General features: G+C 61.2%; 5 protein-coding genes across 5 annotated transcripts; 3 read left to right on the top strand and 2 right to left on the bottom strand.

The window, feature by feature from the left end:
* Positions 1-24: 24 nt before the first annotated feature.
* ACA1_395550 (uncharacterized protein) lies at positions 25-2,291 on the top strand (the record flags this gene model as incomplete). Its single annotated transcript, XM_004340719.1, is given in 5 exon segments — positions 25-642; positions 655-1,121; positions 1,255-1,366; positions 1,447-1,650; positions 1,737-2,291. 5 exon segments carry the CDS (start codon positions 25-27, stop codon positions 2,289-2,291), a joined length of 1,956 nt encoding a protein of 651 aa, XP_004340767.1.
* A 559-nt stretch (positions 2,292-2,850) lies between these two features.
* On the top strand, positions 2,851-4,722 carry ACA1_395540 (uncharacterized protein; the record flags this gene model as incomplete). The annotated part of the gene is given in 6 exon segments (XM_004340718.1): positions 2,851-3,171; positions 3,184-3,471; positions 3,487-3,626; positions 3,737-3,845; positions 3,953-4,153; positions 4,243-4,722. 6 exon segments carry the CDS (start codon positions 2,851-2,853, stop codon positions 4,720-4,722), a joined length of 1,539 nt encoding a protein of 512 aa, XP_004340766.1.
* Positions 4,723-5,021: 299 nt separating this feature from the next.
* Positions 5,022-7,212, top strand: ACA1_395530 (fungal Zn(2)-Cys(6) binuclear cluster domain containing protein; the record flags this gene model as incomplete). The annotated part of the gene is given in 9 exon segments (XM_004340717.1): positions 5,022-5,107; positions 5,196-5,334; positions 5,410-5,736; positions 5,749-6,004; positions 6,053-6,167; positions 6,263-6,374; positions 6,457-6,657; positions 6,755-7,129; positions 7,159-7,212. 9 exon segments carry the CDS (start codon positions 5,022-5,024, stop codon positions 7,210-7,212), a joined length of 1,665 nt encoding a protein of 554 aa, XP_004340765.1.
* Positions 7,213-8,376: 1,164 nt separating this feature from the next.
* Positions 8,377-10,202, bottom strand: ACA1_395520 (uncharacterized protein; the record flags this gene model as incomplete). Its single annotated transcript, XM_004340716.1, has 7 exons — positions 8,377-8,456; positions 8,517-8,768; positions 8,893-8,980; positions 9,206-9,392; positions 9,618-9,660; positions 9,788-9,861; positions 10,120-10,202. The coding sequence occupies 7 exons, from the start codon at positions 10,200-10,202 to the stop codon at positions 8,377-8,379; spliced, it is 807 nt and encodes a 268-aa protein (XP_004340764.1).
* Positions 10,203-10,567: 365 nt separating this feature from the next.
* Positions 10,568-11,187, bottom strand: ACA1_395510 (Tim10/DDP family zinc finger superfamily protein; the record flags this gene model as incomplete). Its single annotated transcript, XM_004340715.1, has 3 exons — positions 10,568-10,681; positions 10,833-10,892; positions 10,978-11,187. The coding sequence occupies 3 exons, from the start codon at positions 11,185-11,187 to the stop codon at positions 10,568-10,570; spliced, it is 384 nt and encodes a 127-aa protein (XP_004340763.1).
* Positions 11,188-11,238: the final 51 nt, after the last annotated feature.

The raw sequence follows: 11,238 nt of genomic DNA, 5'->3' as shown, positions 1-11,238 counted from the left end.
TAAAATAATTCTGATTTTATATATATGGGCGCATGTGTGAGCAGGGAGCAGCCGTGCGGACGATGCGTGAGGGTGGGCAAGGCCGAGAGCTGCCAGCTGCCGCCCATACGCAAGCGCGGCCGCCCACCACGCAAGACCCCCGCACCCGACGAACAACAACAACCGCCGCACCACCACCAACGCCAGCCGCCACCACTGCTCCCCGCCATCACCACCAACATCACCACCACACAGGCTCAGGCAGCAAAGCGCCTCTGCATCCGGCCCGGCGACACCATCAACCAGCCACCAACACTACCGCCACTGGGTGTACACCCAGCTGCGCCGCCTGCCGCATGCTGGCAGTACCCACCTGTAGCCCCTCTTCCCCCGCAACTGCTCTACGCCACAGCCGCCGCCACCGCTGCCGCTGCTGCCACCGCCAACCCACTAGCGCCCTGCGCCGCCGCCACCAGCTTCTCTTCGCCGTCATCGTCGTCGTGGTCATCACCGAAGGAAGAGGACGGCGCGTCGTCGTCGCCTTCACAGCCCACTGCGCCCGGCCACCAGCGATCCGCGCCGCTGCAGGCTCAGACGGCGCCGGCGGCAGGCCAGGAGCAGGAGCTGGGACAGGACGCGGGGCTGCGGTCGCTGCTGATGCTGGTGGCGGACCAGGTGCGCGAGATGCGGCGCGAGAATGAGCGTCTGCACGACATCATCGCCCAGCTGTGCGCCACGCAGGAGGCGACCGAGCGCAGGCTGGCGCGCGTGGAGGCGGACGACCAGACCAAGAGCCGCCAGCTCGAGCAGACACGCATCGAGCTCAACCAGAAGATCGAGGCCATGACCCACCGACTCGATCAGGTCTCTGCCAACGCACACGCGAGCCCGAATGCGTTCCAGTCATTCCCGTCATTCCAGTCCATGCAGGTGGCACCAGCGCCAGCACCAGCACCACCAGCGCCGCAGCGATGGGACGCCTATCATTTGCCACCACAGGCACACCTGCGTGCGGGCGTGGGCCGGCCGCTCGTTGCCCCCGAGGAGGCCACGTCGCGAGTCGAACTTGAGCGCTATATCGCGCACTGCATTCCGTTTCTGCAGGAGTATGATGCCTCGTCGCTCATCATCCGCGACTTGCGGTACCCACCCACCACCGCCCCACCTCAACTTGCTCGCACTACAGCTGTAGTGGTGTACATTGGACTCACCACCCGTGCTTGTCGTGTGTGTCGTGACAATGACGATGTATGGCGCCGATCGATGGCTGCTCAGCCTGCCCTTCCTGATCATGGAAATACTCGAGGCCGAGACGATGGACGACCTGGACACGCCCGTCATCGTGTACGCGTCACCCTCCTTTTGCCAACTCCTCGGCTACGACATGGTACGCCGCTGCCTGCCTTGCCCACCTGCTGCATATCCCCCCCTACGACGGACTGACTCACCGTCGACTTGGGGCGACAGTATGAGTTGGACGGCCTTCTCGTGTCTGTTGTGGGTCCGCCGGCGCCTGAGACTCTGACGACGTTCGTGCGGCTGATGCTGATGCGATCGCCCACGCCCGTCGCACACCCATTCTTTGTGACGGCAAGCGTCTTTGTCACGAAACAGGGACGCGGCGTGCGAACAACCAACCGGCACCAATTCCTCTACGACCGACAACGAAGGGTACTGTGTCTCGTGACTGCCGCTACACTCATGAGTGTACTTATTTCATGATTAACGCACGACCCACGCACGGCACGCGCACACAGGCAAGATGGGACATCATGCAAGTGTACTGCATTCACGAAATGGACGTGGAGACGGCGGTGCCCATGAGGTCGCTTCGTAGCATCGTGCACGATCCGATCGCCCGAGCGCACCTGCTCACCCATCTGCCGCACTCACTGCTCTTCGGGGGCCGCAGCAGGTTGGCCACCGGACCGCCCGCCTCGTCGACACACCACCACCACCACCGAGATCAGCACCAGCAGCGCGGCCACAACCACCAGCAGCCCGAGACGAACTTAGAGGCATCGCTTGTCGAGCACGCCGTGATCACAGCGCAGGAGGAGGCAGCGCTTACGGCCGCGCTCGCCGGGCAGCAATCACCACCACAGCCGCAGCCGCCGCCAGGCCGAGACGCGACGGCGCACGAACAACTGCGGGCAGAAGACGCCAACACCCCCCACAACGCCAACAACGACGAGCTGGAGGAGCTCATACGGGTACTCGGCTCGCCGCACCAGACCAGCAGCGGCGGCGGTGGCTTCAACTCGCGCCCGCCGCCCGCGCCCACCAGCCTCGCCGAACGGTGGCTGCACTGAGCTTGTTGCGAGTTCGTGGCATTATTTGTCCTGGCGGAAAGAGAAGAAACCCGCCACCCATCGATGATGTTTGGAGGTTGCCAAATGACGGGTTTGTCAGCTACGGCCGGCAGGAGGGACTAGGCCACATGAGAGAAGAAAGGCAGCACGGCAGAAGATGGAGGCGGACTGCCACAGCTCCTTCAACTTTTCCTCGCAGCAGCCTGCCGCCGACACAGCAGGGCCAATGGCGTGCTCAACGTGCCGGCTTGCCCACGTTTCTTGCGACCGGTCCGTGTTGCCCCCCCCCCAAAGCGCTTTTATTTTTATTCTTTGGCATTAATTTATAAATAGGGAGCAGCCGTGCGGGCGGTGCGTGAGAGTGGGCAAGGCCGAGAGCTGCCAGCCGTCGCCCACGCGCAAGCGCGGCCGCCCACCACGCAAGGCCCCCACACCCGACGAACAACAACAACAACCACCACAACAGCCAGCACGGCACGCGGAGAAACCCTCTGCCCACCAACAACCAAAGCTGCGCAAGCGCGCCTGCGTTCGGCCCACGACGACCAACGCTGTCCATATGTCTGACGACACCACCACCTGCCAACAGCCATCACACGAATCTGGCACCACTCTTCCATCACAACCGCAGCTCCGCGCTACAACGACCGCCAACTCAGCATCGCCATCCACCACCACCGCCGCCAGCTCCACTTCGCCGTCTTCGTCGTCGCCGTCGCGGTCATCGTCATCTCCAGCAGACGAGGGCTGCGCGTCGTCGTGGTTGTCTCCTTCATCGCTTTCACAGCCCGCGAGGTCTCACAGCCACCAGCGATTCGCGCCGGCGGCGGGCCAGGAGCAGGAGCAGGACTCGCAGGGGCTGCGGTCGCTGCTCATGCTGGTGGCGGACCAGGTGCGCGAGATGCGACGCGAGAACGAGCGACTGCACGACACCATCGCCCAGCTGTGCGCCACACAGAAGAAGACCGAGCGCAGGCTGGCGCGCGTGGAGGAGGATTACCAAACCATCAAGCTCACGCAGACACGCATGGAGCTCAACCAAAAGAGCGATTACCACGCCATAACCCACCGACTTGACCACGTCCACACCCACACAAGCCCTGCGTGCCCGCCGTCGCTTTCGTCTTCGCTGGCGGCGGCTGCGCGACCAGCAATCCCACCGCAATTGGACTCCCAGCCAGTACCTCCGGCACAGTCGTCGTGGTGCGTTGGCATGCCGCACGTCGCGGCCGCGGCGCCCACGACTTCGCGAGCCGAAGTGGAGCGGTTCATCGCGCAAACGCTTCCATTTCTGCGGGCGTTCGATCAGACTTCCCTCATCCTCCGCGACTTGCAGTACGCCCGCCCACCTTCCACGAATTCCAATCTGCTGGTTGTACCCGCTGCAATCTTCTGTGTACTCACCTCCCATGGCGTGGCGTGGGGCGTGGCGTGATCTTGGACAGACGTCCTTTCGCCGTCATGCATATGAAGCAGGCCGAGACGCTGGACGACCTGGCACCCATCATCGTCTACGCGTCACCGCCCCTGTGCAAGCTCCTCGGCTACAGCACCGTACGCCGCCGCATGGCCCACCCCACACACACACCACGCACATGACGCACACCACCGAGGAAGTGAAGGCTGACTGTAACATCGGTTTCGGGTGGGCCAACCAACAGTTCGAGCTGCACGGCTCTTCGATGTCTTCCTTCGGCTTGGCGGACCAGAACTTTTTGCCAATATTCGTGGAGATGGCGTTGATGCCGTCGCCCACGCCCGTCGGCCAGCCACTCTGGGTGCCCGGCGTCTTAGAGACGAAAGGCGGGCGCGGCATGCGGGTGTACACCACGCAGCAATTCCTCTACAGCCAACGACGGATGGTACTGCGCTCCAGTCACGAGCCCATTCTGATTTTTAACACATACAACACTCAACACGACACACACAGGCGCAATGGCTCATCATGCAGGTGGACAGCGTTCTAGAGCCGACACCGCTCACGACGCTGCGCCTACGCGACATAAACGACCCCACTGCCCGAGCAATTGCCCGAGCGTACCTGCTCGCGCAGCTGCCGAATTCGCTGCTCTTTGGGCGCCGCGGCCGCGGCCTCGGCCGCGAGTTGACAACCGGGCTGCCCGATGCCGCACACCACCACCGAGATTCGCACCAGTGCCTCCATCGCCAGGCGTTCGTCGAGCCGGTCGGCGTGGTCGGAGAGCGCACTACGCAGAAGGAGGAAGCTCTGACGGCCGCGCTTACGGGCCAACAAGACGAGGTAGGGGCGGTGCAGCCTGAACTACGGGCAGACGCCGAACTGGAGGAGCTCATCCGGGTCTTCGAGTCGCCGAGCCAGAGCAGCGGCGGCGTGCGTTCGCCGCAGATGGTGGGCTTCACCTCGCGCCCGCCACCCACGCCCTCCAGTCTCGCCGAGCGATGGATGCGCTGAGCCGAGCGCAACCGGCAAACCTGAAAAAAGAGAGATTCCCAGGTCCCCGACAAACGTGACTGGAACCTTCACCCCTTATTTCCCCATCACCTCGCTTCTTCGCGGAAGAGGTGCTGCTTGGTCTTCTTCCTTTCCCGGGCTCAGTGGAGACTGGCCGTGGTGGTGATTGGGCGTGGCCCTGTTCCCACCATGTTCTCGGTCGCCCAAGCAAAAGGCAAAAGTCGAAGACCTTGTTTACCCGCTGCTTCGGGGCCGCTCTGGTCGCCACCCAGCTAAGCAAAAGCCAAAGCCTGAAGAAGATGGACACGGAGCCGCTGCGCCACAGCGCCGCCGCGGGGCCAAAGGCATGCGCGACGTGCCGTCTTGCCCACGTTTCTTGCGACCGGTCCGTTGCCACTCTCTCTCCCCCCCAATTCCCCCCCTTGCCTGTTCTCTTTTTATCATTGTTTTTTTGAAGCTCTTTTAACCCGCAGGGAGCAGCCGTGCGCACGGTGCGTGAGGGTGGGCAAGGCCGAGAGCTGCCAGCCGTCGCCCACGCGCAAGCGCGGCCGCCCACGCAAGACCCCCGCACCCGACAACCAAGAACTACAACAAGACCCGGGGAACTCGGCTGTGCCATCGCACCACCACCAACACCAGCCGCAACCACCCCCACCCCAACCCACCATCGCCACCACACAAGCCCAGGCAACAGCAGCGAGCAAGCGCCTTTGCGTGCGGCCCAAGACGACCGACCCTGTGGTCGATCTGCCCGGCGACGGCCAGCCACCACACGCCGCACCTGCGCCTGCTGCAGGCCCACACTGCTCCTCTTCGCCGTCATTATCATCGTCTTCGTCTTCATCGTTGTCACCACCGGCGGCGGAGGAGGGTTGGGCGTCGTCGTGGTCGTATCCCTCATCATCATCGCCTTCGCAGCCCGCGGGATTCGCGCCGCGTGCTCTACCGGCGCCGGCGGCGGGCCAGGGCAAGCAGGAGCAGGACTGGCAGGGGCTGCGGTCGCTGCTGATGCTGGTGGTTGACCAGGTGCGCGAGATGCGGTGCGAGAACGAGCACCTCCACGACACCATCGCCCAGCTGCGCGCCACGCAGAAGAAGACCGAGCGCAGGCTGGCGCGCATGGAGCAGGACAACGAGATCAAGAGCCGCCAGCTCAAGCAGACCCACATCGAGCTCGAGCAGACGCGCGTGGAGCTCCACCAACTGCGCATGGAGCTCAACAAAAAGATCGACGATCACGTCATGGCGGCCCACCCATGCCCACCACCGCGATCCGACTCTCGTTCACAGTCCACGGCACAACCGGGCGTGTGCGCTGGGCTGCTTGCAGAGGCAGCGGTGGCGGAGCCCACGATGCCGGGAGCCGACGTGGAGCGGTTCATCGCGCAGACGCTTCCGTTCCTGCGGGCGTTCGATTGGTCGTCGCTCATCATCCGTGACTTGCGGTACCGCTCACCACTTCCAATCCGCCACCGGGCTAAGGTTAAGCAAATAGGGTGGTCGGGACTGACATACATTGGTACGGCATTGGGGTCATCAGGCGGCCGTTCTTGGTCATGCGAATGGAAGAGGCCGAGACGCTGGACGACATGGACACGCCCATTATCGCGTACGCGTCGCCCTCCATGTGCAATCTCCTCGGCTACGACACGGTACGCGCCGCACGACCCGGCACGACACGACGCGCGACACACACCGACGGACTGGACGGCTGACGTTGGTCACTAACAACAGCGCGAGATGTACGGCTTCCCCATATCTTCGTTCGGCGTGGCGGACCCTGAGAGTATTCAGACCTACGTACGGACGAGGCTGATGCGGTCGCCCACGCCCGTCGGGGAGCCGTTCTTTGTGTCCTGCACCTTCATAACGAAAGAGGGGCGCGGAGTGCTAGCCCTCTCCGAACATCAACTCCTCTGCAGCCAACGGCGACTGGTACCGTCTTTTTCTCTTGTACTCGCTCACACGACACACAACACACAACACACATGCCACACGACACACGTGGTGCACTCAAACGATACGCGCATAGGTGGACTGGCACATCATGCAGGTGGAAAGGGTTCTTGCGACGGACCTGGGGTTGGTGGTGCCGCTCATCAAGCCGACCTACAGCGTCGGACACGACGATCCGAGGAAGCGTGTCTGCAGCATCGTGCACGAGCCTAGCATCCGCGCGTACCTGCTCGCTCGGCTGCCGCATTCGCTGCTCTTCGGGCGACGCGGCGAGTTGACCACCACCGCCCCCCAACCGCACCCGCACTACAGCTTCGGCAACCACCACCACCACCGCAGCGGTACCGCAGAGCAGCAGCGACCACCAACACCGTCGGGCCTAGACGTGACGACGCACGAACTACGGGCAGAAGGTAACAACTACAACAACGACGACGAGCTGGAGGAGCTCGTGCGTGCGCTTGGCTTGCCACTCCATAGGGGTGGAAGCGGCGCGCGCTCACCACTGTTCGGTCAGTGGATGAACTTCGCTGACGCCCCGCCTGCACTGACACCAATCTAGCGTTCTGCGCACTTGAATATTTCATTTGTTTGGTGCACTGAAGATGGAGGTGGAGGAGCTGTGGATAATAATTCCCATGGTCCCTTCTTCGCCTTGCACCCAGGAGGGGCCTTCCCAGCCCATCTCACACACCTCAATTCAGCCAACAGCTGCAAAAAGCAGCCACATGGTTCATGACCAGCAAGAATGATGTCAAGAGCAAGAGGAAACACACAACACCAGCTTGCACAGTGACCAGCCTGCCCCTTGTCCACCTACCACCACCACCTGGTGTTGGCCCTCCTTGGCCATGTGGGCACAACAGCCTGCACCCAGGCCCACATCCTCTTCACCATCATCTTTGTTGTCTTCATCACAGCATAGATCATTGTTGTCAACACTGGCAGTGGAAGTGGATTGGGTGTCATTGTGGAGGGTGGTAATTCCTGGTGCTGTGAATAGAAGAGGCCAGGTTGCTCTATGACCTGGACATGCCCATAACATCAGCTGCACCCAGATGCACAATATCCCTTCACTCCAGTTGTGTACATCATGCATCCATATTGCTAGTCTGGAAAGACAATAGTGGGGGTATACTTTGCATGTGTCTGGCTACTCATCTTCCAATTGCCTAAGACCGCTCACAAAATAAAAACCAATGCCAGACTGTCAGAGTATTTTCTTGACCTATGGAAAATTCTTCTTTCCACCAGGCTCTGGTTGGCACCGCTCATCAAGCCGGCCCACAGCGGCGGAAACGACAATCGATCCGAGGAAGGGTGTCTGCCGCATCGATGAGCGCACGAGCCAGTCTCCACGTACCTGCTCGCGCGGCTGCCGCATTCGCTGCTCTTCGGGCGACGTGGCGAGTTGACCACCGCCCCCAAACCGCACCCACACCACAGCTTCGGCAACCACCACAGCGGTACCGCAGCAGCGACTACCGCCGTCGGGCCTAGACGTGACGCCACACGAACTACGGGCAGAAGGTAACGACTACGACAACGACGACGAGCTGGAGGAGCTCGTGCGTGCGCTTGGCTTGCCACTCCATAGGGGTGGCTCGCCGTTGCTCGGTCAGCGTCAGTCGCCAGTCTCGCCGAGAGGTGGATGCACTGACACCTCCATCGAATTCTTCTCGATTATACATAACCGCACTAGTCCCTCTCAGCGAACATATCGACGCCCTCTTCCACTTCATCCACGGGATCGTCGCGCACCACCAGCTCGTTCTCGTCTGTGCGGTGGTGATGGTGGTGGTGGTCTTCTTCTTCTTCATCGTCGTCGTCGTCCGTACCACCAATCGCGAAGTGGTTGCCGTTGCCATTCGGGGCGGTCTGTGACGATGATGATGGTGGCGGCAGGGCCGACGATGGCGTCCGCGGCGATGGTGGCGATGTCGAGAGCTGGCGCATCTCCATCTCGCGGGCGACGAACTCCTCGGCGAACGGGTCCGGCAGGTCCTCTTCGTCGTCCTCGGCCCCGTCGAACAGGCCCTCTTCGTCCTCGGTCTCCAGATGGGCGTAGGCCCGGTTGTCCGCAGAGGTGGCTTCACAGCGGCGGGTGAGTCAATTGCACACGACACATGACACGACACACATGACACATTGCACACGACACACGACACACGCACGACACGCATTCAACACAGAGAGTGGATTGATCGAGCGTACGCATGCCGAGTTCCTCGACTCGCTGCTTCTTACGGTAGTAGTACAGGGCCACGGCTCCGCAGGTCGAGACCGAAAGGCAGCCCACAACCTGCACACCACCACGGGAAACGTTGATTTTTCTGTGCGTGCCGTGTGTGTCATGTGTGTCGTGTCATGTGTCGTGTGCCGTGCGTGCCGTGCTGTGTGCGTACCAGAAGGAATATGGCCACGCCCCATGCCATCGATGTCGGAGCTCTAATGATGAACAAACAGTTGGTGTGAGTACAATAAGCGCTCGATCGCAATTTTCGTTGATCGGGCGGAGGCGCAGTACCCTGGACTTGTCGCGTTGCCCGCGTGCGGCGTCGAAGAGAGCGAGGGCGCGATGAACGACGGCGAAGGCGACGGGGTCACAGAGGTGGTCGGGGTCACGGACGGCGTGGCCGACGGCGGCACGAAGGACGGAGAAACGGAAACAGATGGCGTGGAGGAAGGCGGCACGTGAGAAGCGGATGGCGACGCTGTGAGTGCGATGCGCAATGCGAGAGCGTGTGAGTGCGTGCGCTGTGTGTGTGTGCGTGTGCGTGTGAGGGGACAGAGTAATTTACCGACGCCGCCGCAAGAGCTGATCAGCATCGCCACGCAACGGTCGCTCCAGGCTGACACACACACACACAGTCCCAAGGTCAGCAGCGCGCAGCAAAAAACCGTCAAGCACCGTTGGCGCCACACGCAGCGATGCGTACCCATCGAGCAGCATTCGCGGAGCTTCCCGCACACGCATTCCCGCTGCGTCTGGTCGCTGCAGCCTGTGTGGACCATTGGGGCCCAATGGGCCGGGGCGTCAGCCACAGCCACGACACAGCTGGCCCACCGCAGTAGTGGTGGTGAGAGACGCGGGGGGTGGTGGGCGCACCTGGGCAGGTGGAGACCTGATTGCAGGGGTTGGTGCACTGCGGCGCGCAGTTGGCCTGGCACGCCTTGGTGGCCCTGAACACGCACAGACTGATCTCCCACCAACGAACGATGTGTGAGTGCCGCGCGCCGCCGGCCGTGTCGTGTCGTGCGAGAGGAGGTTGCAGACAGAGTAGCACGAACCTGTCCCATGTGTCTGAGCAGCAGCGACTGTCCTCTTTGCACACGCAGGCCTCCACGGTGGAGTTAGTGCACCCTGTAAAATACAAAATAAATCAGTAACAATTAGTAATAACAAAATAGATAAATGAAAATAAGAATAAATATGGGTACCAGGGCAGCCCTGAAGATTTTGGAAGCAGCAGGAGCCCTTGGCCGCTGGGCCGCACGTCGCGAGTGGCCCCCGTGCCATCCATGATGTCGCGGCCGATCTTCGTTGGTTGGGTGCCGCGGCAAAGCAAAGATCGAAGACGAAGATGAAAACGATGGAGATCAAAATGAGCGAGAGAGAAGATGAAGAGGAGGAGAATCGAAGGCTCTTTGGGAGATGCATCTCCCGAGGTGTGCTGTGCTGTGTTGCTGTCTTCCGGTTCGTGTCTCACCCCCGCGTGGCCGTCCTTGTCATCTGTTCCCTCGGAGTCAAAATGGAATGCAGCAAAGGAAAAGGGAAGAGAAAAGCGTGCGTGTCGTGTCGTGTTGGGCAGTGTGCGGTGCGCTCTCAAACAAAAAAAAACAACAACACACGTGGTGTGTGGTGTGAAGTGAGTTTGTATTGAGTCCGTTACTTGCTTGATGGGGCTTCTTTGTCGGCCTGGGCGGCTTCGGTTGGTGGCTGCTGCTTCTGCTCGGCTTCCTTCTGCTGCTGCTCGCGCAACGCCGCGCTCTCCGCGCCCACCTAGCAGACACATGACACGCGACCGCACACACCACGTTAATGATAGGCCTGGCACATCGTGTGCTGTTGCACGCAACAGCACACGGCGAACATGCAGATGACGCAGTGCGTGTGCGCGTGAGAGGAGTGCACATAAGAGGAAGGGAGGCACCTTCTGTTGAAATCGCAGGTTGTAGTGGGACATCTTTTCGATGCATCGATTGAGGCAGACCTGAGGGGGTGGGAGCAAAATTGAGTCACGCATTGCCGTTAATCGCTTGCAAATCGAAGCGATTTTCGAGGAATTGGGTGCGCACCTCTTCCTTCTCAACGAGCTGTGGGGTGCGGAGGTTGAAGACGCACTTCTTGAAGCACTTCTCCGTGGTAGAGTTGTACATTGTGAGATAGTCCTGCATCTGCATGGAGGCCATCATGACCTGCATCATCCGCTCCTCATCCGATGCCGATCCCGCTCGGGACTGGCCGGCACCCATTCCGTAGCCCATCCCGAACTGTCTGTTTCCCATGCTCACTTCTTTGATGGATGGATAGATTAACGATTTAAAACTGATGGATTA

Source organism: Acanthamoeba castellanii, assembly GCF_000313135.1.
Source record: "Acanthamoeba castellanii str. Neff unplaced genomic scaffold scf7180000084756, whole genome shotgun sequence".
Classification (NCBI taxonomy): Eukaryota; Discosea; order Longamoebia; family Acanthamoebidae; genus Acanthamoeba; species Acanthamoeba castellanii.
Note: the sequence above shows the minus strand (reverse complement) of the source record. Positions and strands in the feature narration are given on the sequence as shown.